This window comes from Pogona vitticeps, chromosome 1 (assembly GCF_051106095.1).
Source record: "Pogona vitticeps strain Pit_001003342236 chromosome 1, PviZW2.1, whole genome shotgun sequence".
NCBI classification, from domain to species: domain Eukaryota; kingdom Metazoa; phylum Chordata; class Lepidosauria; order Squamata; family Agamidae; genus Pogona; species Pogona vitticeps.
This window is the reverse complement of record NC_135783.1, coordinates 145,115,228-145,141,188: the sequence shown is the minus strand read 5'-3', so window position 1 is coordinate 145,141,188 and position 25,961 is coordinate 145,115,228. Positions and strand designations below refer to the sequence as shown.

The 25,961-nt window shown below is 39.1% G+C and overlaps 1 protein-coding gene across 3 annotated transcripts in view; it reads right to left on the bottom strand.

Moving 5' to 3' along the window:
• The window catches only part of KLHL29 (kelch like family member 29), a 496,878-nt gene that overhangs the window by 93,241 nt on the left and 377,676 nt on the right, over window positions 1–25,961 (bottom strand). For all 3 annotated transcript variants that reach the window (XM_073002224.2, XM_073002233.2, XM_073002241.2), the window contains one exon: window positions 14,116–14,254. In XM_073002224.2, the coding sequence (XP_072858325.2) occupies window positions 14,116–14,254 (139 nt within the window). The remainder of the gene's footprint in view (window positions 1–14,115; window positions 14,255–25,961) is intronic.

The window sequence follows — 25,961 nt, the reverse complement described above, 5'->3', positions numbered from 1 at the left end:
TCTACATCTTATCTTTCCTCTCTCCCCCCCCTGCAAACTGCAACTGCTTCTTCTTTACATCATTATCCCCCTCTTCTCTAAGCATCAGAAGCTGTGACTGAAAAGATAGAGGAACTGTTCTGACTGCAGTTATGGAGAATAATCCTTTTTTAATTTTAACAAGGAAGGGGAAACCCTTTTAAGATTAAGGATTCTTAAAGGAGGGGTGGTTTTCCAGCCTTTAGGGCCTATTTAGAGTTTAAAAATGTGGGTATCAACTGATAAAGTAAAAAAAAAAAAGAAGCAAAATATAATTGAGTTGCTTTAGTTTCAACATCCTTCCAAGTGCTGTGTATGCAATGCTATACTGTTAGAAAAAAATGTTGAAAGACTTTGGTTTTCTATATTCTTGGTTTTAGGAGGCAACTTAAGACCTGGCTGTTCTCCCAAGTCTTTCTGTAGCTTGTCTCAAAATAATATAATGTATCCCTCTTGGCCCGCTGGCCACAAATATTTCTTTTGCAGTCTACCTGTCTCTCTTCTTCATTGTACCTTAAGACCATGCTTACAATGGTCCTGGAATTTGAATTTGGATCCATGAAAGGGTTGTGCTAAGGCTGAGGAAGTGGGGCTTCCTCTACAAAAATTATTCTTTTATAGTGGTCCAGTAAGAGATATCACCGAGCCTTACATTTGTGTAATCCTGGGGACCACATAGCTTTATTCTTCTTCCTGCCCTACTAGTAGCTGCTACTTACTCCTTTCTTAATACATCACACGGGACATAAATATATGCAAGCTTAATACGTGGAAACCATAAACTATGTAAGCAGAGACAAAGAGGCCAAGTGCGAAAGCACCTGTTGAAATCTGAAATTTGTATCTATATTTAGACATGGCCCTATATGTTGACTCCGGCATGCTTTAAAAATCAGCGGACACTTAAAATGAGAACAGCTGATCAGTTTTTCAAGTTGACCTAAAAGTTTAAATAGAACGATTTCATTTATTGGCCCTGTAATCACTGCTCACATTATAAAGGTCAAACATTTCACGCTGCGGCAGGAAATCAATAATTTCCTCCAACAACCCACAGGGAAAAGAAAGTATAGCTTCTAAAGAATAATGTGTAATAATAAACAATTTTAGTCTTCACTTTATCAGACTACCCATCTTGGAGAATGGAGGCAGTGAAAAGCTGCTGAAGCCTGATAGATAAGCTCATTAAAATTAGGAAGTGATTTAGAACAGGACTCAAGATTTATCAGGAACTAAACAGCAATATGGTTTGTTTAGGTCAGTATTGAAACAAGCAAACAAGGGAGTTTTTTTGTTTATAGCAGCTTCGTTTCATGGGGCTGCTGGGGAAATCTTTCACAACGGGAAAGCTCACTGCTTGTAGCAGGCGATGGGCAAACTCAGGGTGATAACGAGGCAAGGGGCAGATAAGCCATGCTACATTATAATCCTTCTGTAAATCAGAGTTTTAACAGGACCTTTTAAAACAATTTGGGGGCATAATTTGATTAAAGACCAACGTATTTCAACTTGTATGTTGAATCAGTTACCTGAAATACAAGTCGAACATAGAACAGAAATTGAACAGAACCTCCTTGTGAAAAGCAGGGGGTACCTTCTAAATCTAACCCATAAGACCAAAAGCAGCTCCCCTCCCCTCCTGCTACTTTCCCTTTGATCAGCTTATTTGAAGATAAAAGGACAAAATGTTTCAGAAGGGAAAAAGAAGGAAGATTTAGATAAGGATCTAGCCAAATTATGTCTGCAAACAATCTTAAATTCTTGGCATTAATTTATGTCTGAGGTTGCTTTTTTTGAGATCTAGCACAGGCATGCATTCTTTTCTGATGATTAATGGAGGTGGAATGGTCTTCTTCTTCACCCTTCGAAGGTATCATCCATTAGAAACCACCACAGAAAGTCAGTTTGTGCCTCTCTGTAACCAAATGCTCGCATACACACTTTCTAGCCAAGATGTTCTACCAGTGAAACTTTCCCCTTGAAGCCCTATCACAGCGTTATATATCAGTCTCCCTGAGACCAAGGTCATATACGAATTTGGCTAGAAGAGATTCGGAAGCAGGAGTGGTTGATTTATCCATCCGCCTGTAGATTGCATTTCTATGAAGCTTCTAATGACAATTTCTAATGTATTTTCCCCCAATAGCTAAGTTACGTAGGCCTCATTAAATCTGCTAACCATATTTATTTTGGCTGACTAACCATCTGATTGTCGTTTGAGGGTTGGCCATACTCTTTCTCAGATTCATATTACATATGGAAAACTACCTATATGAATTATAGACAGCTGTCTGCTCTTTAGTTACATGCCTGAGTTATATTAACAAGTCAAAACAAGCTCAGGATGTTCAAACTGAAACCATCTGCCAGAAAATAAAGAAATGTGAATAATGTGAAAAGTGTTGTGGGAAAGCCTAATAACTAAGAACCAGTTGGTTGAGCATTATACCATAGTTGCATACCACCAAGTTGGAAGAGGAATCTTATACCTGTGGAACACAATGATATGTTCACACAAAGGTATCCTGAAAACTGACCCAAAGTTGAATTTTATGTAATAATATCAGAGGGAAACTGGAAACACACTGGGTTCCACCTTCCCTTGGACAATCTGATAGGTTTGCTTTATTTTAGTTAGGATTTGTAAGCTGCAATCCAGCTACTGTTGAAATTGGTTCGCAGTAGTTGAGGATCACACATATTACAAAGCTGTTTTATTCTATGTGGGTGAAACCAGGCAGTTCTAATCAGCCATAAGGACCTGGCAAAACTGGTTTTAAATTTATTTATTTATTTAGACGTATACTGTATATGGCTTACACAAAGTACAAAAAAACCAAGAATACAAATATAATAAATGAAAACATAAATGGATTTTAAAAATGAGGCCCAACTTTACTTTAAGAGTCCAAGATGGGGAAAAAAAGAAAAAGAAGAGGTAAAGCTAAGTAAGAGCTGTTGGGAAGGCCTGCTTGTAGAGCCAGGTCTTTAGTTTGCTCTTGACTGCTTTCAACCAGCTGAAGCTTATCCGGAATGGGTTTGATTGGTCTGCTTCATCTGAAAAGCCAGAAGTGGCTAGGTTATAATTGAGACATTTTTAGCAGACAGACATTTTTACGAAGAACACAGGGCAAATTGAAAAGATACCATTGAAGAGAGAGATTATTTTCAGTTTCCAATTTCCCACTCCGTAATTATTGTTTCATCCTAAGAACTTTGCATTTTATTAGCTTAGCTTCAGGGGTGCTGGTTTGTTGTCTCAGAAGATTAATTACAGCCACCTTACAAGTTAGTCCATGGAAGTTACTCTTCCACAAGCATTTTATCCCCGCTCGTCCCTGATTTGTAGCTCATATTCCACTTTCAGGCTGTCCAATGGCCAACTCTGCCATTCTCAAAGAAGAAAATCTGCCCTGCTCAGTTGTCTGGATAAAATCCTAAATTGCCACTGTGAGCCAAGGCAAGCTGCTATTCAAATGTCTGAAGTGGCTCTCATAGCCAGAATTTCAGGACCACCACAAGTACACTAATCAACATCCTTTCAGACATTTTTCTTAAGCCCACGATACCTCTGCCAAGCTGCTGAGCCATTCGAGTTCTACCGCAAAAGTCATTATTTTTTTTTTCTTCTAGTGTTTTCTGCCATCTCTAAATCAGCAGCCTTTCTGTAACTTCCCAGTCCTGTTGCTACTGTTGTGAGCTTCATTAACGTGGCCAGGGAGGCAGAACTGTTGGCCCCCCAAACATGCTGGAATTCTACTACCAGACGTTCTAGCCAGCATCGTCAATAGTGGGATTATTGTAGCCCAAAACAAATTGGGGGTCACAGCTTCCCTACCTTTGCTTTAGGCAGTGTGGGGTTCCTCAGTTATGTTGACTATTGATATGCATGACCATATTTGCTAATTCGAATTCTAAACATCTACCTTTACTTGCAGAATCTGTCTGTGGTAATGCTGGTCTCAAGCCTCCTTTTGGTTAGAGACACTATTAAACTAAGCATACATTTCTCTTCTTTGCTCACGTAAAAGGGAAAAAAACAACCTACAAGGATTTGCTACCTAGCTAATAGAATAAATAATAATAATTAAAAATTATATCCTTCTCTGCCTCTAACAGAAATAGGAAACCTGAGAGTTAGAAAGGGTGATGAAAATCTTAAGTGGATATGACATTCTGCTTTACAAGAAAACTAGCAATACTGTTGGCAAGTACAGAACACTGGGGGACAGTACGTCCTCACAAGACCTGCTGACTCTTAATACAGACATATTAGGTGACTTCTGTTGAAGTCTTACCCAATAAAGGCTGGATATTACTTTATCTTATTTTTTTTTTTACAGGAAACACTGATCCTTAACATGTTGAAAACTGTAGGCATAAAAGAAAACAGTGAAATTTAAATTTCTCTCTATAGTTTATTCACCCTAATAAAGTATATTGCTATGGAAATAACATAAAATATATTGGTACCTATATGGAAATAATCTATGAGGTTTATTTACAATTTCTTATGTGATCATGGGATATGTTTACAGAAATTTGCCTAACACACAAAGTAATACATTTCCACAGGATGCAGGACAACACTACACATAAAATATAGTGTAGCAGTTATAGGTGGAAGAGAAACACCCAAGTAAAAGAAGGCCTTCCATGGTAACATCACTGTAGTGTGTATGTCAGAAAACGTGAATGTCAAATTATAATATTTGTAAAAGATGTTTAATATGCTTTTAGAATTAGAATATATTGTTTTCAAAATAAATGCTAGCTATTACTTTTCCTATCTATACAATTTGGTAGGAAAAAAATCTTCCCCGTTCCCCTAAATTGAGTATGATTTGGCACGATATTTAATAACAGCCACATGAATTTGTCACAAACTTTTCACATCTGGGGAACAAAATGAGTATCTAGTATTTTCTGTGCTGCCGATGTATTTATTTTTGCCCCAGGAGTTGAGGATTTGTGCGGTCTAGTTTAACATATTGGGAGGGTGAATGACTTGGCCTTGGCTTACAACTGCTGCGCTTCAAGAAGATTAATTCATTGGTACAAATCCATGTATTCAATATACTTTGTCAATCTATTACCCGCTGTTGTCATTGCCACATCAGTGAAACCAAGATGGGATTAATGACAAAAGCTATGTTCACAAGCAATGTGGCCAGAACTAAACCAACAGAAACAATACAGACAAGTTTGAGATATGCTTGTAACCCCATTCAAAGGATCAGGCGTGATCTAATTGCTTCATAAAAACACAGTTGGGACAAGCTTAGCTTGGTAGGGAAGCATAAAGCTATCCTAGCTGAGCTCATGGATTGAATCACAAATCTGCTTCCCTGCTGAGACCCCTTGGGGCAGGAAGGACAGGAGGAAACAGGCTTCAAGAGTCTGTCTTAAACAAGCAGAAGAATGAGCCAGTTGTCCCTGCAACACCAATGTTCCTAGACCTGCTACTCATCCTCTTAAGACTTAGGACAAAGTGAGCTCTCTCTCTCTCTCTCTCTCTCTCTCTCTCTCTGTGTGTGTGTGTGTGTGTGTGTGTGTGCGTGTGTCTGCAGGAACAAAGAAACTGGGCCAAATAATGGTGTTGGCATAAATATGCATGAAAGCTTTACCAGATGCTGGCTTGCCTACTATGTTACACAATGGCCCAGTTGGCTACACAATTACATAAAAATCGAGCAGCTAAAATGTTCCCCAGAGCCCAAGGAAGGCAGAGGATGGAATACAAACTATATCGGAAGAGAACACATCTTTCTCTTTCTTTCTAGATGCTAAGCCTTCTCCCTACTTCGTTCAGGCTTCATCTCTTTTAATCATATTTGCTGTGCAATAACAGAATACGTGCCTAGAACACAGCTGGTGAATGTGGCAAAGATTACAGGATTATTCTTTATTCTAGACTTATGTAAGTCTCCAGACATTGGAGGACAGTTAACTATTTGTTCAGTTAACTGGATTTTATAGATGCGCTTCCTAGTTTTGCATATTTTCAAGACAGTGGTCAAAATCCTACAGTTGAGTTGTAGTAAAAAATCACACTAGATTTGATTGATATGGGTCCACTCTAACTATGACTTGCTATGTGAAAGCTAGTCATGGTTAGAATTGGCTCATTTAAACCAATGGAACTGACAGAAGAGCTGACTCATCAAATTTTCATTGGTTCAGTGGGCAACAAGGTTTTGGCCATTGTTTCCAACATTTGCCAAGGATAGGATAGAGGGGAAGTCTTTTCTAATGCTTGCACTGTTTCCTCCTCTTAAATATTTTCCCTTTTTCTCTCTTACTTAGCATGTGGCTCTCACCCAAGGGACTGATCAGGTCCGCACCTCTTAGCTTTAGCTCCCAAACAACCAAGTAAATCTGAATGCTTGTTGGGTGTACACTTTCCCCCATCTGTATAAACACCGGCCCACACAGACCAGGGAATGGAGAAGGGAAACACCCACAAAGCCTAACAGAGTCAAAATTTGATAATAATACTCAAAGATTAATTACTGGATTGAAAATCAGGCCAGCTTCAGAAACATTCTCACTGGAAAGGGACACAGCTTGTGCCACTAAGCCAATCAGAACACCAAAAATATTGCAGGTATAGTTCTAGATTTAGATACTGGGTGCCTCATTTCACAACCAGAAAGTGGGGTTGAATGGGTAATCTGTTCTGAGATACATACTCTCGGGAAGGTATGTAAGTACAGAATTGTTCGGCACTTTATACAGCAGCAAATGTTCTTAATGTTCAGAATATTCCCTAAAATGGGTCCAGTGGGCCCCAGTTTTTATGAAGACACTCCACCACAAAATTTTTCCCTTTCTGAAGGATTTCTCTGGGGTCTCAATCTGCTGATTAACTTACTAGCTTTTTTTTAAAATATGGCACTGCCCTCCTACTTCTGCCTCCAGGAGCCTCTGCTCTAAGTCACTGTCTAAGGATAACAGAAATATTAGTAATATTTACATAGCTCCTACACCTGTATAGACGTATACAACACCAGATACATATATGTGATTAAAGCACAAAGGATGAAGGAAGGGCAGATGACAAGACAGAATGCTGAGAAGATTTTAAAAAGATAGCTAATGTGATGTTTAAAGCCAGTAATAAAGCGGGAAGCCAACAACTACTGCATGGGAAATATTTCTACAAAAAAAGAGCACTGCATAATAAGTAAGTTGATAGGACAAGGGCTGTTAAATCAAGGTGGAAAAAAATCAAATTTAAAAAGAATTTAAATCAAGGTTTAAATTGAAAAATCAATTATTTGATTTAAATCGTCAAAATTATCTGATTTTTAATTTCAATCATTATTTAAATCATTTTGATTTCAATCACGATTTCAAATCAATTTGATTTAAATTAGATTTCCCCTTCCCCCCTGCCTTCGATATAGAGAACAAGAACGTGCCACTCCAAGGAAGAGACTGGAGGTCTGCAGCAAATTACAAAATAGGAATTACAGGGGCAAAAATCCAGAGGCACCGCACCGAGGAAGAGGATTCCAAGGCACCAAGAATAGCAATCATGGGCCAAAGAGACAGAGAGGAGATATGCAGCAAAATGTTAAAAAAAAACAACAACAACGATGCAACTTGGTGAGAAATAGGAGAGGATCTGAAAGAATTATTGCCGTAGCTTCACAACTAAGAAAGATGTTGAAAGGCTTATACACTCTCTTATTCTGTTCTGCCTAATGAGGTGAGAGTGTGCACATGGAAAAGGCATTTCTGAACCCTGGCACAAATAAAATCCTGGAGTCCAAGATGTGAATTGGTTTCTTTTTTTGAGCAAGGTATACTTCCAAACACACAAAGTTTCCGTATTTTGCTGCTCTTGCCCCCTGCCTATTTAGATTTTAGTGTCCTTCATTTAGTTAGCAATTTCCCTTTGCCCTTCACTACGAAGTCCCCAAAGAAGTCAGGATCTGAGAGGGCTGTAAGATGCGGGTAAACAGGGCTAGGTTGTGCAAATCACCCTGCATGCCACTGTATGACAGCAGAATGGTTCACTGCTGTCTAGGCACAGCAAGAGGAGTGATTAGCCTGTCATTTCTTCCATAGAATTTGTAGTTCAATTTTGCCCAAGTAAACCTCTTAAGAGTAAACAATGACGCTCCTCCTAAGGATGGAGGGCCACACCAATTCTGCATCCACAACTAGAACATTCCTGAAATGGATCTCTAGGCAACTTGAGATCAGTAGAGAGTTTTGAGAATGATCCTGGCTGCTTTGACTTGACAGATACTGTCTCTTCAATCAATTAACGTTTTCCTCTCTGACATTTCAGAGTAAATATTCAACATAAATCTGACAAAATCTAGCAACTGCTGCCAGGAATGTCAAGCAATTAAAAAGTTATCATATCCCATTAACTGATTTGTTTTAACTGACTGGATTTATAACATAACTAATTAAAATAAACATGACACCATCTTGGGAAATGGCAGTGTTTTGAAGGTATTAAATTAAGTACTTTGACTGTCCAAAGTTGAAAGTGATGATTTCTTGCTTTGTTTTTGTTGTTGTTGTTAAAGCCTCATTTGCATGCACTGGGATGGGCTGACACACACATACACAGAAATAGAGCAGGAGGGAGACAGAGGGAAAGAGGGAGAGTCAAAGGCATCAGACACGTGTTTTTACTACTACTGGCTTCCTTTCTGGGACATAGGCAGCCTACTTTTTAAAGTGGTGGCAAAATCCCAACTCGAGAGGACCACAGCACAAGTGAGGGCTTCTCTGATTGCATGAATGAAAAGAAGGAGCCCACCAGGCACCAACCACACGTTGGACTGGGGTCACGATCTGCAGCAGTCACAACACTTCTAAGTGTGCATGCATACTGTTTTGATGCAAGTCAAATTTAAAACACAAAAATCATATTAATGCTTTTAAGCTTGCTAGATTGGGCAGCAGATCCAACGTGAGACAGATCTCCTTTCCGTACTGTCTTTTTGCTCTACACGCAATGATGTTTAAGCACTTCTGGAACTTTCAGTACATTTCATACAGAATCCTGTGAATTTGTACTCTTATAAAGACATGTTTTCCAGAAGGCTGGCAGATGTGGAACATTAATTCTCACAGCCAGCTAAAATGTTAAGGTGGGATATGAGCCACTGCTTAACAAAACAGACTACACATTCCCTCACCCACCCACCCACCCAGAGAAAGCCACTCGAAAGAGCATGGAGCTATTTTCCATTCTAGTATTTCACTGACTTGGGTAAAAGAAAAGGCATCCCAAGCATTTTTGCCTCTGTCCTCTAGCTGTAAAAGAAATAGTACACTTTGTTCTTTCCATCAAGCCATCCCCTAGATTTTATAACTGGTTTAACAGAAGCTATTGACAATATTCTTCTGGCTACAAACAGTGCCTTGGATCAGAGCGGGACATCATAAAATTTAATTTCTTCTGTTGCGGGGTAGGATGGGGAAAATGGAAAGACCTTCACAATGCCTGTTTATCTCCTTATACCTGAAGGAGATATATTGAAGGAAATCCTGTTGCACAATCATGCAACACAGTGTAACTTTTAGAGGAGAACTGGCATAAGTTAAGAAATATCCATAGGCCACACGATTCAGTATATAAGAAGGAAGGTCTATAGAGAGGTCTTAACCTACATCAATTTTCTTCCAAAACTGTTTGCTTACCTGTGTGACAGGATTTCAGTCATTATGAATATTTCTTATTTCTGCTTTTACTTTAAATGTTAAAGGAAGCCCTATTTGTAAGTAGCGTCATTTTGAACTCCTATCAGGCTGACTATCTAAGAGATGTTAGGCACTCCCACCAGATCTCCAAATATGAAACCAAAAACAAAAGCTTGGTTCAAAAATACTTGCACAGCTGTTTTCTGCTCTTCCAAGTACCGAAATGGCTAAGGAAGCTCCTAAGGCATGGGCTCCACATAGTTTCACAAGGTTTTGGAAGAACACACTGCCCTTCTACAAAAATAGTTTGGCCACAAACTCATTCATTGCCTGTTTCCTTTGAAGTAAGCAGTATGCTTACAAGAACTATAATATTTAGGCTACAGGGGCATCACTAACAGGACGCAAAAAACAGGACTTCTTAATTCTTTTTGGAACCATGCCTTGCCCCCAACTCCATCTCAATAGTATCTTGGCCAACACCTGGCGCTGCTGGTATTTCAGGCCAAAAAAATAATAATCAGTGTTTTTGGCAGCAAAGAATGTCAGGGCTTTCAGTGAACTGAATGTTCAAATAAAATACTTATACCAATACAAATAATAGTATGCACAAACTGAGAAATAAGCCATTCATTACTATGTAATCAGAGATACTCAAGGACATGAGCTGGAAGTAAACTCTGAGTAAAAATGCCAAGTGGATGAGAAGAAAGTCATTCAGAGTTTGAGAAGAAGCCACTAAGAGAAAATTCATCACACCACCAACATTCAGAGCAGGAAACTTATATCAGATTGAGCCGATTTTTGCATTGATGAGGGAGTTGGATTCAATGGCCTACTGGGCCCCTTCCAATGCAATTATTCTATGACTCTATGATTTTCTAACAAAATTTGCAGAACATAACTTGAAATCTAAGCTTCTCCCCACAGCAATTACTTATGTGTATGTATGTTTTTCTCTGTGTGTATACACTCTCTCACACACCCCTTCATGGCTATCAGTATTAATAAGTAAACCCATAATGACTGAAACAACCCTTCATCAGAACCTATCTGCCAAATTAACTATCTAGAAATGGCAAATTTAGAAGGTCAGCATAAGAATAATAGTATGGGAGGGATTAGATTCAACTGTTTCTTAATGTTTACATCTAACACAATGAAGGACAGGTTGCAGCCTTCAGATATGGCTAAACACCATTTTCAGTTTTTGTTTTTTAAGTTGATTTTCTGGGAGTGCATGTGTGGAATTAAATCTAACCTGCCTCTTCAGACATTGCTGGGCTCCAAGTCCCAGCATTCCTCACTGCTTGCTAGGGAATGATGGGAACTAGAGTCTAACAACACTTGGACTTTGCTATTACTGTATTCATATGCAGTACAGTAGAACCACTGTATCCACAGAATCAGTAACTGTGGTTTCACTTATATGCTGCCTGAACATATTAAGTAACAAACCCTAGAAGTACGTGTTTCCAAGGTGTACTGGCCACTAGAGGTAACCTGAGAATATGCTCTATACAGTATAGAGTTTCTATACAGTATTTGCACTTCCTGGCATCTGCGTTGGGGGGGCCTTGGAACCCATCCCTCATGGTTACTGTGGTCCTACTATATGTAAAGTGAGAGAAAAGAGAAATTGGGATGGACACGGCAGACTCAATGACGTCTACCAGAAAAAAGTTTGTGTTCATATTTATTTAAGACATTGTGACAATCTAACAGCCTCGAAAGTTGGAACTCAATTTTATGACAGCCAGTACGACCAACTCAAGTTTTTGACTGCTGAATTATGTGTACGTAGTTGGAGACTGAGGTCCTTCCCCACTCTTGAAGGAGAGGCTTGAACCAAATTACCACCTGCCCAATATTTTCTTCCAAAGTTTTTCTTCTATTATTCAGCCTGTGTGCCTGTGTTTACTGGCATAAACTTACAATTCTGGCTTTCAACCTGGCATTGATTTGGTGGTGCTGGGGAATACTCAAGTGCATTCCCCCCCCCATATCTCAAAGCATTTTTTTCTCTGACATACACAGTTTTGGAAACTTGTATGATGAGGGACCACTACAGGGGTGCAGTTTGGAGCACAGAAACAGGAAGGGTGTCTTCCCTCTTGATTTGTTTAAATCCTCTCCTGAGGTTGCTCTGCTTATTTAAAAAAGGCACTGTGGTATAGTCATAACCAATTCTCTCCAGCATGTACTGAGTTATTTAAAAACACAATGCACCAAAGCCCTCTTTTCACAGAACATTCACACTGTTAGGAAAATCTGTGAGTTATTTCTTCCAACAACTTATGTTCATAGTCTATTTTTATTCCGATCTGCTTATAGTTTTGTCTGTCGATCTGATAATACATTCGAGACATAAAAATGGAACAGTGAAAAGTTACCAGAAAATCTGGAAAGGGGTATATGTCCATCCTAACTACCACTGCAAGAAAACTATTGTTGCAACAATATTCTTGAAAAATTACATTTTAGGACTGCCGCTCTCAGAATGCTTCAGTCAGCATGGCCAACAGAAAAGTAACTTCTAAATTCTCTGACCTATACAGTATGTATGTACTCTTTATCCTGTCTATATTTCAGAGAGGTCAAAGTTCAGTGACAGGTCAGATGTTTTACACACAGAAGTCTCATGTGTAGACCCTGCTACCTCCAGCTAAAAGGATGTCAAGAAGTCTATTGTTGTGATTCTTCACTCATATCCAACAAATACCTTTGTGTGGGGCAGGAGAACACATCCTTTCTTTCTTTCTTTCTTTGCAAGGGTCTATTTGTTTGCCAACTCTATTCCTTATTTAAAACATTCGCACATCACATTTCTACTGAAATGATGAAGGTGGTTTACAAAAATTTAAACAGGAGGATTATAACATGAGACCAGATTATTTTGATGGAAACTGTCACATATTTGACTTATAAGCACAACACAATGGCTTCATTAGTGCCCTAGCCTGTTTGCAGCTCATCTCCATCTGACAACTATCTAAGAAAAATAATCACCATCCCCAAGTTTTCTCCAGAAGCAGACAGCATCTGAAGACCTGACTAGCTAGCGAGAAGTTTCAATGGCTACACTCAATGCTACTGCATGGCCAGTCAATTACTGGCTTTCTATAAATGGAGAGTAAGATTTGACTTCCCTGTAGAATACATAGCTCCTCTCTGCGAGAGGCATATAGTGGAGGCCTTAACTAGAACGTGATAATGAGCAGACAGGAGAGCAGAGACGGAGAACAGCTCGAGCTTGCTATCGTTAGATCTACAGAAGGGGGAAAACATGCTATCAGGCCAATCTTTTATGAATAATTGATACGGCAAGTCAGTGCAATTATATGCTAGTAGGGTAAGATTTCTACAATTAGAAAAACACAAACAAAACAAAAACAAACCAACAAGCTTTAAGCAAGATGACATAATGCGCAGAAAAGGAGATACCAGCACACATGCCACCCTGGAATAAAATACAGTTGCTATTGTGTTCAGAGTTCAGGAAAATACTGAAAGGCAAAAATCAGCCGCCACATTAATTTGCTGATGACTGAGAAAAATACAAACATTGTTCCTGCGAGTTTCCCCACTGTCGCTATGCTGACTTACTAGCAATGTAAAAGTAGCATTTCGTTTCAACCTGAGTCCATAAACAGATACATTTAAAATAATTAATGCAATGGAAGTTAAAGAAAAAAATACCATGCAATGTTTAGAACCAACTGGCTAGAAATGGAGGAAGGAAACTGCAAAGGTGGGAATATGATCTATGAAAACATGTATATTCACACATTGTAGCCCCTACTCTCAACTATGTTTTTATTTCTCTAGAGTACATAGAGAAAATTGCTCCTAAGTGTTTCTTGGTTCCTATAACTTGAATACTCATACAGAAAATCTTGCTCTAACATTTATTTTCTTTTGTATTCAACCTTTGGCTTCCATGAGCCAAAGTACGAGGTGCCCAAAACTTGTAGACAGAAGAGTTAAATGTATGGTATATAACTCAGTCTTCCTTGGTCTGAGCTCAGCAGCATCTTCCACCATGTGGCTCACTGCAGCCTGAAGGAAGAGCTAGTAGCATCCTTTTAGAAGGGCTAAGCTAAGAGCTGTGTGTTGGGTCTAGTGTATCCTTTGTGAGTTGTTTGTGTTTTTGACTTTGAAGCACTATGTGAAAGAACATCTCACTTCAGCCCAAATGTGCAACTAGTGAGATCTGGACAGGTTAAGTTATGTGTAAGAAATGGTTCTGAGTCTTTTGTTTATTGAAAAAAAAAATACATTCAGATTAAAGCAGAAGAATGGCTACTGGCTCTGTGACAGGAGAGTCAAATCTTCATAAACCTGAAAGAGAGGGGAGGAAAAAAAAGCGACACAAATGCGCCCTACAAAAGAACAGACCAGATCACAGCTGGAAGGAAGGCAAACCTTTTAATCAGGTCCTTGAAATACAAGCTGCAGGAAGCTAGAACATTTTGGTGGACTTCAAACTCTTTGCCTTCAACAATAATTTTCAGGTCTGTAAACTCTTTCGCTCTGCGTTGCTGGTTCAACTCCTTCAACATTTCTGCAGAACAGAGAAGACAGACAGTGCCAGGATTCCCATTAAGAGTTTTTTTTATTTTATTCTTTAAAAATAAAATAAAAACAAAAATGAAAACAAGGAAAAGTAGAGAAAACAGGAAACGCTTGATAGTCTTTGTTGGCAAGACTGGCTCAACGTGGACATTCAAAGAAATCACAAATATAATAATATTATGCAGATAAATAGATATGCTTATAAAAGCAAGAAACAGTCGCTCTAGAAATAACTCAAAATCCTACATTTCAAAGAGAAAAGATGTTTTCTTACATCAGTAAATTAGAAACACAAAGAATAAATTACCACAGAACAGTTAAAAATAACTTCTTGGAACAGAATGCAAGAGCTATTGCTTTATCATCTCCAAACAGAAATGGCTTTTAAATGTTTTGGAATTAATACTGAATAAAAAACATGACACTTATGATGCAGTATGAACTTGACATGTTTCAAAGGAAAAAAAATGCAAAGCTTGAGAAAATCCTTATCTTATGCATACAAGAGAAGGCCTTAAAATTGCTTCAAACGACATGTTTATTCAGTGAGGAGGCCTATTATTGATAACAGTTAAATTCTCAAAGCAGTAGGCAACCATTCTGTCACATTAAATATCTTGCTAAAAACACACAAAATCACAACTGTCATACAATTGTGGCCATTTATTCTCAGGATTTCTATTGTCATTCTTCAGCCCTGAGTTTAGTTTTTAGAATTAGTTTATAATACCAATTCATTTCAACACAGGAAAATTTAAAACCACCTCTAAAAGCCAGCATTAACACCTTCCAGTAGTTCACTTACCGTGCATATAAACTCCTGACTCTCACCTCTTTTACCATCAGAGAGTAAATCAGCAACCTGACCCAGTCCATACATAGTTGTGAAGGTGGTAAACAACCCCATGATGAATCATTTCCTAACTAATGTACCAGAAAAGCGAGTAAGGCAGATGTAACAGAGTTTCAGTATATGTGTAATTTAAAGTTGTGTAAAAGATTCAGGGATGCTGTATGGACCAAGATGGCAAAAGTAGATATTGACCAGGAAGATGTTCTAAGACAGAGAACATGGTGCATTTTCTAACAGAATGCCCTCTGTAGTATAATTATTTATTATTATTCAGAAATACCAAACAATCAAAATTATAAAAACAATGACTGTTATTATATAATAGATAGAAGTTTTAACTTAAAACCTAAGTTATCTGTTAAACTGTAATAATCTGTAATAAACTGTAATAAACTTTTGGGTCATATATATGAACTCACTGCTTGCTTCACAATCTCTACCAGTTAATTTTACAATTTGATACTAGCTTGAGAACGCTTGTTTCATTATTTTACACTCTTCTGATATATGAACTATTATCTTTTAGCTACCAACATGAACTTGACCCAACTCCGGGAGGCAGTGGAAAACAGGAGGGCCTGGAATGCTCTGGTCCATGGCATCACGAAGAGTCGGACACGACTAAATGACTAAACAACAACAACAACATTATCTTTTAAGGGTGGTTTGATTTCTGTTCATATGTACAGCCTGACTGGCTATAAAACAATAAAGTACTCAAGTAAGTAAGTGTGTAATTTAAAGTTGTGTAAATGATGATGATTTCAAGTCGTGTAAGTGCTGATTTCACATTTTTTCAAATATAGATTTTATCAAGTGTTCTACATTTGTAGTAGGTCAAGATCCTCCTTTTCTTCAAAGACTCAGATACTTGCAAGGAATGGCTCTGCCGTTAGGCATTGTGAAGCAGTGGCCATAGGCAGCAAATCATTGCTATTTGGTGCATTATGACTCTGTCGACTAGACTGTGTAGAGACATTTGTGAGATGTTCTGCCTCAGGTGCCAAAATAATGTAATTGGAAGGGGATATTTGTTGCTCTGCTTTAGGCAATAAAATATCCTGCTATGGCTCTAGAGGATTGCTTAAAACTTAAATGATACTGTTCTTCTGCAAATGTATATCAGAGAGATATAAATTTGACCTTAAAGTACAGTATATCTGTCATTCCCATATTAGAGGAAATGGAAAATCAGGCATCTATAAATAAATAAATCCATATTTTATTCATAATTATGGCTAATCCCAAAGTGATGCCTTGCCAACATATCTTATTAGGAGGGAAAATAACAGGAATTAAAAGAGGCATCAGCATCTCAAGTGTACAAATACTTAAATCGTGTGTTGGTCATATCTAGTGAAAAATCAAGCCAAGCCCAATACAGGCAACGAATATTTTTCAGGTCTGAACAACAAAATGTTGCCCAGCACATTTGTGTCTATTTAATGTAATCGCAATGGTGTCTGAAAGGCTAATTATTCTGCATTGAAATGGGTCAGTATGTTCTCTCAAGAGGAGGAGGATCATTAAAGAAAGTACAGAAATAACAGCAGGCCTGTGACAGCTCTATATTACAGGAAAATAAACACTGTCTCGGGGTTCTACATCATGAACTATTTTAGAAGTACTGGATTCATTTGAGCTTAAATGCAGCAACATGGTACGAATACAGAGACCAATTTTAATTGGGTAAAACAGGTTATAAGTTTGAAAGCTCTGAAACTCCATCCTGTAGTAATTTTGAGATGACTACAGCAAAACCAACAGAAGCCCTGAGCTGTCCAAGATTTGGACAAAGCATCAGTGCAGCTAACACATCAGTAACTGAGAGATGGGCAGCATTTCTATGAATGGTGGAATTCAGTGCTCAGGAGACGGACCCGATTCCCAAAAAAATCAACTTGTTCCTTAACCCATTACAATTTTTAAAACATGTTTCCCATTGTTTACTGGCAAATGTGTTAGCACTTTGAATATCAACTACTTTGTTATTAGGGGGGTATCACATTTTGGGAGAATATGCTATTTCTGGTTCGTTTCTGATTGTGCTTTTTTTTTAAAAAAGCAACATCATTGGTATGTTACTACAGTAATTATTAATTATGTTAACATTCACTACAATAATTAACTGCAACGTGTTAGCTAACATTTCTGAACCCTGGAATTTAGTTAACAGCGGGAATATATGGGGTTCGTAAAGTCAACAAGTTTACAAAAACAAGCGTAGGCAGAACAGACTCAAGGGCAGAAGCAATGAGACACTGAATGCCAAAGAGGGAGACACATGCCAATTCTCTGATTTCCGAGACGGAACCTGGAAGCACATTGTATGAATGCACAAACCAGAGGAAAGACCAAGTACTGTTTTGGAGAGGCAGCACGAATCCATAATAGGTGCCTGTCTCATACACATCACAGTCCCATCCCTTCCGTTCTCACTGTCTGTAATTTCATCCCACGCCACATTCCACAAGCAGCTGGTTGGGTAGCTCAATGAGTTGGATTGTCCAGCTACAAAAAGAAAGGTCAAGGGCCTGACCCCCTCCCCTTCCTCCCAAGAGAAGAGACAGCCTGTGTAGCCTTGGGCAAGCTGCACACTCCCAGGGTATTCCAGGAAGAAGGGAATGTTAAATCACTTCTGAGTATTTGCTACTTAGAATGTTGGGATGGACTTGAAGGCACATTATTAAATAATGTACAGTACTGTATACTGCATAGACTGTATATCTAACATTCTGAGACAGGATTGTTACTGAATTTGCACAAATGGCTATTCAGAAACTCCTTGTTCAGGCAGAAGCTTTGTTTGTGTCAACAGTGTGCAGCATCAAACGTGAGCTCATACAGAGCTCCAGCACAGGAGATTTAGAGTCTGCCTGAGAGCAAAAGGATTCTGTCCTTAAGCACCACAGAATTCCAGTGCTTTAATTCTGAAATTGCATTGCCCATACCAGATATTTTCTATCACCTCCCTACTACTGTGGCAAGTTTTTAATATATATAACATCCATCTTCAAGAAGAATCCTGCCAAGCCTGTGGACTCTTTTCCAATATTTCTGTTAGTCCTAATAAAGGTATAGTATTATACCTCAATATTTCGCTGTTCTTTTTCTTATCAAATGTATGAAGACATATGGAAATTGCAGTAAGCACCCATTAAAAACAAAATGAGCTACATTTTCAACTATCTGCACTGGTCAAATCCAGTATTCAGCTATTCCCATGATGAAGAGAAAAGCATGCTGCGCAGGGTGCCATGTCGTCAGAGGGAAAAGACTGCAACAGCATAATAAACACGACTGAAAATATAGAGACTTGAGACTGTATTTTTAACAGCTATGAGTTTGGTGTCCTTTGCATGGATTGGTGAATTTGCTAGTTCTCTTTTTGTCTACATCTATATGTTTTAATCTTCTCATATTATTTCTATCAAATGTGTGAAGAAATGGGGGAATTCTGGAAGGTGATAATGGAAATGAAACAAACACATTTCTCAATAATTTTAATGGCTTTTATGCCTTATTTTTCAATTAATCTGTTTTATATTTAGCTGTCTTTGTTTTATTTAATGTACTGTGAGCCTCCTTCAGCCCCATTTTTGAGAGAAAGGCAAAGTACCAGTCTAATGAAAATTAAGCTAAGAGGAAATGGAGGAGGAGAAGGAAGAGAAGAATGATTTTTTAAAAAGGTGATGGAGAGAATAGAATGTATCAGTGCAGATTCCACTTGTGCCGCCAGAACAATGGGCAGCATTTCTATAAACTCTTGGATTCACAGAAATACGAGCACATCTTCAGAGGTTACATACAAGCACAGCAAACAACAGGTTATCTGTTCATGTATGCATTCCATATATACGCAAAATTGAAATAGCTTTGGCCAAAATGAAATGTTAGAATTTTGTTAGAGCGGAGAAATAGCTAGCTATAAGTAACATTGTTACCTCCATTTAGTTACTTTTGAAGGTAATATTTACAAATTTGCAAAAAAGTAATATAACATAGCAACAAAATTAATACAAATAAATAAGTTAAATAAATAAATAAATGTAATCATTAGTAATACAATTAATAATAATTTCAAAATTTATGTTTTACGGGCATTTTAAGGCATTTCTGAAGCATTTTAACACATTTTTCAGGTTTTATGACATTCTCTTATTTCTCCTATATGGCAAGGAAAGTATTTTTTGTTCTGTCTTTTGTATTTTTGTAATCCTTTTTTATGGGAGACGTGGTGCTGCTGCGGGTTAAAGCGCAGAAGCCTCTGTGCTGCAAGGTCAGAAGACCTGCAGTCATAAGATCGAATCCAAGCGATTGAGTGAGCTCCTGTCGCTTGTCCCAGCTCCTGCAACCTAGCAGTTTAAAACCATGTAAAAATGCAAGTAGATAAATAGGTACCACCATGGTGGGAAAGTAACGACATTCCGTGTCTAGTTGCGCTGGCCACGTGACCAGTGGACAACCGCTGGCTCTACGGCTTGGAAACGGGGATGAGCACCACACCTTAGAGTCAGACATGACTGAACTAAATGTCAAGGGGAACCTTTACCTTTACCTAATCCTTTTTATGCTACAATATCAGAATTGGTAACAAAAAGGAATCAGCCTATTTCCCTGTATTTTTCCAGCTTGTCACAACACAACACACTAAGAACACACATCTCAACAAATTACTTGTGCGACTGGAGCAATAATGATGTCAGAAACCTGGACACTAGATAATTGCAAGGAGTTCCCACCCTAAAAACTTACTTCAAAAAAACTTGTTCCAAAGTTTGTCCCTCGTGTATTCTTTCTGACAACAAATGCCTACCTGGTTTTGTGTTAATTGACCATGAGGAGAATCGTACCACTTCAGCTTTACTAAAACTTCCTTTTTAAAAATTTAGTCATAGCCCTAGTTTATACCTGACCCCAGTCCATTTGATACTGCTCATAGAGGTACTTGTAATCATTTGCTCCATTTTTTTCTTAACTAAGAAAGATTATTCTCTCCTCACCCCATGTATTATGCATTCCAAAATTTTTAACGGAAGTCAACTCCTTTTATAACCTTCTAGAGCAATGATGGCAAACCTTTTTGAACCTGAGTACCCAAACTACAACACAAAACGAACCACAACTGTCCTGAAGAGTCCCACTCTTCCGGCTGCACAATCTCCAGTGCCTGCCCAGGACATTCCTGGCTCCGCCTCTGGCTGCAGTCCTTAGAGGTGCAGGCAACAGGAGCGCTCTCTCTCTCTCTCTCTCTCTCTCTGTGTGTGTGTCTGTCTGTCTGTGTGTTTGTGGCGGCGGCAGCCATTGCCATCTTGGCTCTCCCTCCCTTCCCAAGAGTTCTTCCTGAAATCGGGGATCAGAGGATAGGTAAGTATTTCTTGAGGGCAACTTATGGTTCACATGCCCACAGAGAGGGCTCTGCATGCCAGCTGTGGCATGCATGCCATAGGTTTGTCATCACTGTTCTAGAGTGAGGTGATCAAATTAGGCATAATACGCCCGATGAAGAATTGAAAGACAGCAGAATTTCAGGTCGTAAATCACCCTGATGGGTTGGAAAATCTAAATGTATTAATACACAAGTTGCCAATCACCACACAACAATTGAGCTACCCCACTCAAGAACAAGTATGGAAAGCAACAAAGCTTTCAGCACAACCATAGGTAGGCTTCTTTCTTAGGGTAAAATGAGAGGTCAAAACAGAAAGTACAAAATAGGCAATTCCTTCAGGAATTCATATGGTTCTTCATTTGCGCATCTGTAAATCTAGCACAAGACAAAAATCTTCAGGCTCCATGCCATGAACACTTTTAATCACGACATATCTATTTGGCAATATATTGTGGTGATGCCAATCTTTGCTCCCAGTAGATTAAATCCAATGCCACACGAGCAGACTCCTGCTTCCGGAATGAACGACTTCCCTTTTCCTCCTCTCCCCGCGCATCCCCTCCAATATATGATGGATCCTCTCACACTCGGTTTAGGGGGCTGTAGAGGCAACCTGATTTGCCTGCAGTGTCTTTCTGCTGTCAAAAGGGCACTGGTAGAAAGAAGGCATATAGGAGAGAAAGACAGCTTGATATTTAACTACATTTCTGACAAAAGTTTAGCTATCAAAGGGGGAACTGCAGCTAGGAAGAGGAGTCACAGAGTTGAAGAGGAAGGCAGAAGAAGAGTTTAACACCATTTTGGAAATGCTTTTCTCACCCCACGTCCCTTTATTTGCTGCTAAATGTATCATTATGTTCTTAGGCAAAGAGCAAGTTCCGCTTTCAGGAATGCCCTTTGAAAACTGCCTCTGAGATAAAGTCTCATGGATTAAAAATAATTTGTCTACAAATATACAGGGGACAAGTTAATGATGCCCTCTCATCAAGACCAATCATTGTGAGGTAGTGGACATGAACAAAGCAGGGGACAGCATCAGTGAGTCTCTCCCCATGACAGCATTTCAAATGTTTCAAGAAACCCACCATTGTCCAATCTGTGATTTCACTTCAAACAAAAAAGAGGTAGAGATAAGGCTTAACGGCTCCTTTGTGAAAATACCAGTTATGTCAGCATGCTCATAGACCTTTCCCCTGTACCATTTGTAGAAATGGTAATTAATGCTAATGTTGAAAGGAGACATTTACTTAATAAAACCACCACAGGGCCCACCACAAGCTCAACATTTGGAAGACATCATCCAGAGAATCCTACTGAGTATAACCACAGGAAGATATCATGTAAAATTACTGGTGGGGAAACAGAAAACCAATTACACAATTACAAAAGTGAACTAGCAGCTTCATTTGAAGTCAAATAATTTGTCCAAGAATCCATTACAATATCACCTTTGAATCAGGCAGGAAGAAGAGAGGGTGACAAGAGAAAGAAGGCCTGAAGCCTACATTACTGATACAATCGTCAAAAATAATATATAAAAAATCCCTTATTTTTGAAGACTGCAAGGTAGAGATTATGACACAACCTTTTTGCGGCTGTGGAATTCCCAAGGGGAGAATCTGCACTCAGAGAAGGGCTTCCGAAGATTGTCTTAAAGTTAAGACAAATTTGTAAGGAGAAACTGACCAGTTATCTGGGTTGGAAGTAGCGATGGAAATCTTGACTCGTCTTTGCACTTGACGACACGGAAGCACAGTATAGTTTGCTCTGTGTTAGCAAGCTGTATTGTGGTACTTTTCACAAGAGAAGAAAACGAGAACTATTCTTGCACAAATCAAGCTGAACTGTGGAAATAAAGTTCGAAACACAAATAAAATAAATTGTGCAAAATGACAAGTGTCTACTGCTTATGTACATGAGCATTTCCTGATGAAAAGCGCTGGGGGGGGAGGCGGATGGTGTTTGGCAGTCTCTGGGCTCTGCATGCACATTTTCTTCTGGAAAGAGAAAAAAGGCAATAACTTTACACAGAGAAGTCTGCTCAATTATGTAGGTGCTAATGAGAGAGAGAGAGAAAAATGCCACTCCTTTGTCTCATTTTTGCCCAGAAACTTGCAGGGCTTGAAATTTCCTTCTCTCATGTACCTGAGACAGCTTGCATCAATGAAACAATTTTTTAGCACATATTCTGCACTAAATGGACCAAAACCACCACCCCAGATGTCTTAAATCTAGCATTTACAATTTAAAAGTTGCAAACTTTATTTTCATTGTTAAAATGCTTTCTTGTTTAAAGAAGCTGCATATGGTGATAGTTTTAATTTAACAGGTGTTATAGCTCAAAGATCTCGTTATGAACTAGAGATTGTGAATTTTAATTGTATGTTATGAGACAATATAGTCATATTTTCTTCTTTTTCTGTTTGGCCTTTTTATAGGGTACTATCAGCTTCTGTACAGATTATTTTGATTTACCTTTCTACCTCCTCTAGTAACTCAATCTAATAGATAACATCAGAAAAAGTTGCAGTCCTCAAGCTTGGTTTACAACGCAACTCCAGATACATATACTTGTTAACAGCAACCTAGGGAAATAACAGACATGAAAAAATAATAGTTTTCTAACTCTTACTGAAGTTACTCTTTACAAAATCATAAGAATCATAGAATAATGAATTTGGAAGGGGCCTATAAGGCTATCAAGTCCAACTTCCTGCTCAATTCAGGAATACAAATCAAAGATATCTGTCAGGTCGTTGTCTAAATTTTTCTTGAACACCTTACCACTTCTTGAGTTAATTGGTTCCATTGCCGTACTTCTCTAACAGTTTTTTTCCTGATATTCAGCTGAAATCTGGCTTCCTGTGACTTGAGCCCATTGTTGTGTGTTGTGCACTCTGGGATGATCAAGAACAGATCCTGCACCTCCTTTGTATGACAGCCTTTCAAGTATCTGAAAAGTGATACCTCAGTTTTCTTTTCTCAAGGCTAAACACGACAAATTTTTTCAGTCTTTCTTCATGGGGCTTGGTTTCCAGCTGCCTGATCAGCCTTGATGCCCTCCTCTGAACTTGTTTCAAATTGTCAGCATCCTTCTTAAAGCGTGGTGTCCAGAACTAGACACAGTACTCAAGATGAAGCCTTACCAGTGCTGAACAGAAGAGAACTAGTACCGCACAGGATTTGGAGACTATACTTCTGTTACTGCAACATAAAATAGCATTTGCCTTTTTTTGTAGCCACATCACACTGTTGGCTCATATTCAGCTTGTGATCCACAACAATTCCAAGATCCTTCTCGCTTGTAGTATTGTTGAGTCAGGTATCCACAATCTTGTAACAATGTGTTTGGTTTCTTTTTCCTTTATCCCTGCTAAATTTCATTCTGTTGTTTCCAGCCCAGTACTAGAGTCTATCAAGATATTTTTGAATTTTATTTCTGTCTTCCAGGGTATTAGCGATTTCACTCCATTTTGTGTCATCTACAAATCTGATAAGCATTCCCTGCTCCCCCTCATCCAAGTCATTAATAAAAATGCCGAAGAGTGCCAAGCCCAGGACTGAGCCTTGTGGTATTCCACTTTTTACCTCCTCCCAGTTTGAGAAGGAGCCATTAATCATCACCCTCTGAATACGATTCTATAGCCAATTGCTGGAGGTTTTTTGTTTTGTCCATTTCAACACAACATAATGTTGAAAATTCTTGGAAGGATTATTAAAATCGGCAGGATTACTTTCATCAGTTTTCTTGTGAGTGATGATGAAAAACTAGCCAGTGCGCCTCTGAACCTTTGGGCAGACCAAGTCAAACACTCACCTCTCACCCTGGAAGCTCACACTTACAGACACTGGTAATGTCAATGCATATAGGATTATTTGAGCTGGTGGCAATCTGGGCCAGAAAATTGTGAAAAATATGTGTTAAGGAAAATATTTACTAAAGTTACAGAAGGTAGGATTGCCCTTTTGGGGAGAAAAAGGTTTGCAAGACTAGATGGAGTCTTTTTGAATAATGAGTTAAATTAAGATTTACCGTATTTGCCGGTGTATATGGTGACTGGGCATATAAGACCACCCCCCAACATTCCCACTCAGAATGTAGAGTTTGTTATATATTTGCTGTATAAGACTACCCCCTCTTCCGCATGCGTGATTCTGCTTTGGCTGCATCATGGGGAGAGTTCCTTTTGCTTCTTTTGGTTCCTTTTTGGAGAGAGCCAGGGTTTGCTGGAAGAAGGAACAGCAGAGAGGCGGCAGCCATTTTGGAGAGGCGGCAGCCATTTTGAGAGGCAGCAGCCATGTGGTAGCATCTCAAAATGGCTGCCGCCTCTCTGCTGTTCCGACAGTCAGCTGTTTGGTGCTAGAGTCAGGCTGTTCCCAGGCTAGGAGCCGGGCTCTACTTGGTCTTACTACCAGGTAAGTGACTTCGCTGGGAGAGAGGGAGGGTTTACTGGACATGCACCTGGCGTACAAGACGACCCCCCCCTCGGAGGCATGTTTTTCAGGGCCAAAAAGTCATCTTGTACGCCAACAAATACGGTAAACCATTCTGATTTAGTTCAAATCTATCCTGACTCCATTCATCCCTACCTGCAAGCTGTGTAGTGCTTAGATAAGGGGGACACTTTGATTTGTGCTTAAGAAGAGATTACAAGGCATCACAGTTGTTCCAAGAACTGGTGAGGTATGTCCCATGCAGTCAGTCCCGGACAGCACTCCAGACATCAAATTTTTGACAAACTGCAGGTTCTAACATACATCCAAAGGGAGATCCATCAACAACACATTACAATAATCAGAATGCAATGCTGCCAGCTCTTTGGATAACTGTTGACAGGCTATCTGTCTGGGGTGTGCACACATACCTAATCTAAAGCTGGTGGAAGATGCTTCCTGCCACAAGTATTGCTTAGGCATACCTAAGTCAAGGGCAGATTTAAAAGCAGCCCTGTATTGAAAACCTGATTTTCCAGAAGGAATGCAATCTCATTTAGCACAGTTTGAATGCAATCCTGGTAGGCCAAATCATCCACAAATAACACCTCCTTCTTGCCTGGATTAATTTCAGCTCACGGGCCTTAATTCAGCCTGCTAGTAATGATTTAGTATGTCCAGAGCCTCGCCTGAATCTAATGAAATGGAGAGTTAGGTGTCCTCAGTATAGTGAAAGCACCTCTATTTCTTTGCATGACTTTGCCAGGTGGTTTCATGTATGATTAAAAATCATAGGAACAAAATTAGAGCCTGGAAGAGCCCCATATACATAAAGGACAGAGTCACAGCCTTCTAGCACCACCTTCTGAACAGGCCACTGGGGTGAGAACATAATAACTGGAATTGAAACCCTCCAAACCAGGCAGACAGACAAGTCAGGGGCAGTCCACAACCTGTACCACTTCTGAGAGTCCTAGGAGAATTAGCAACGATGTACTTTTGATGCTTCCCCCCCCC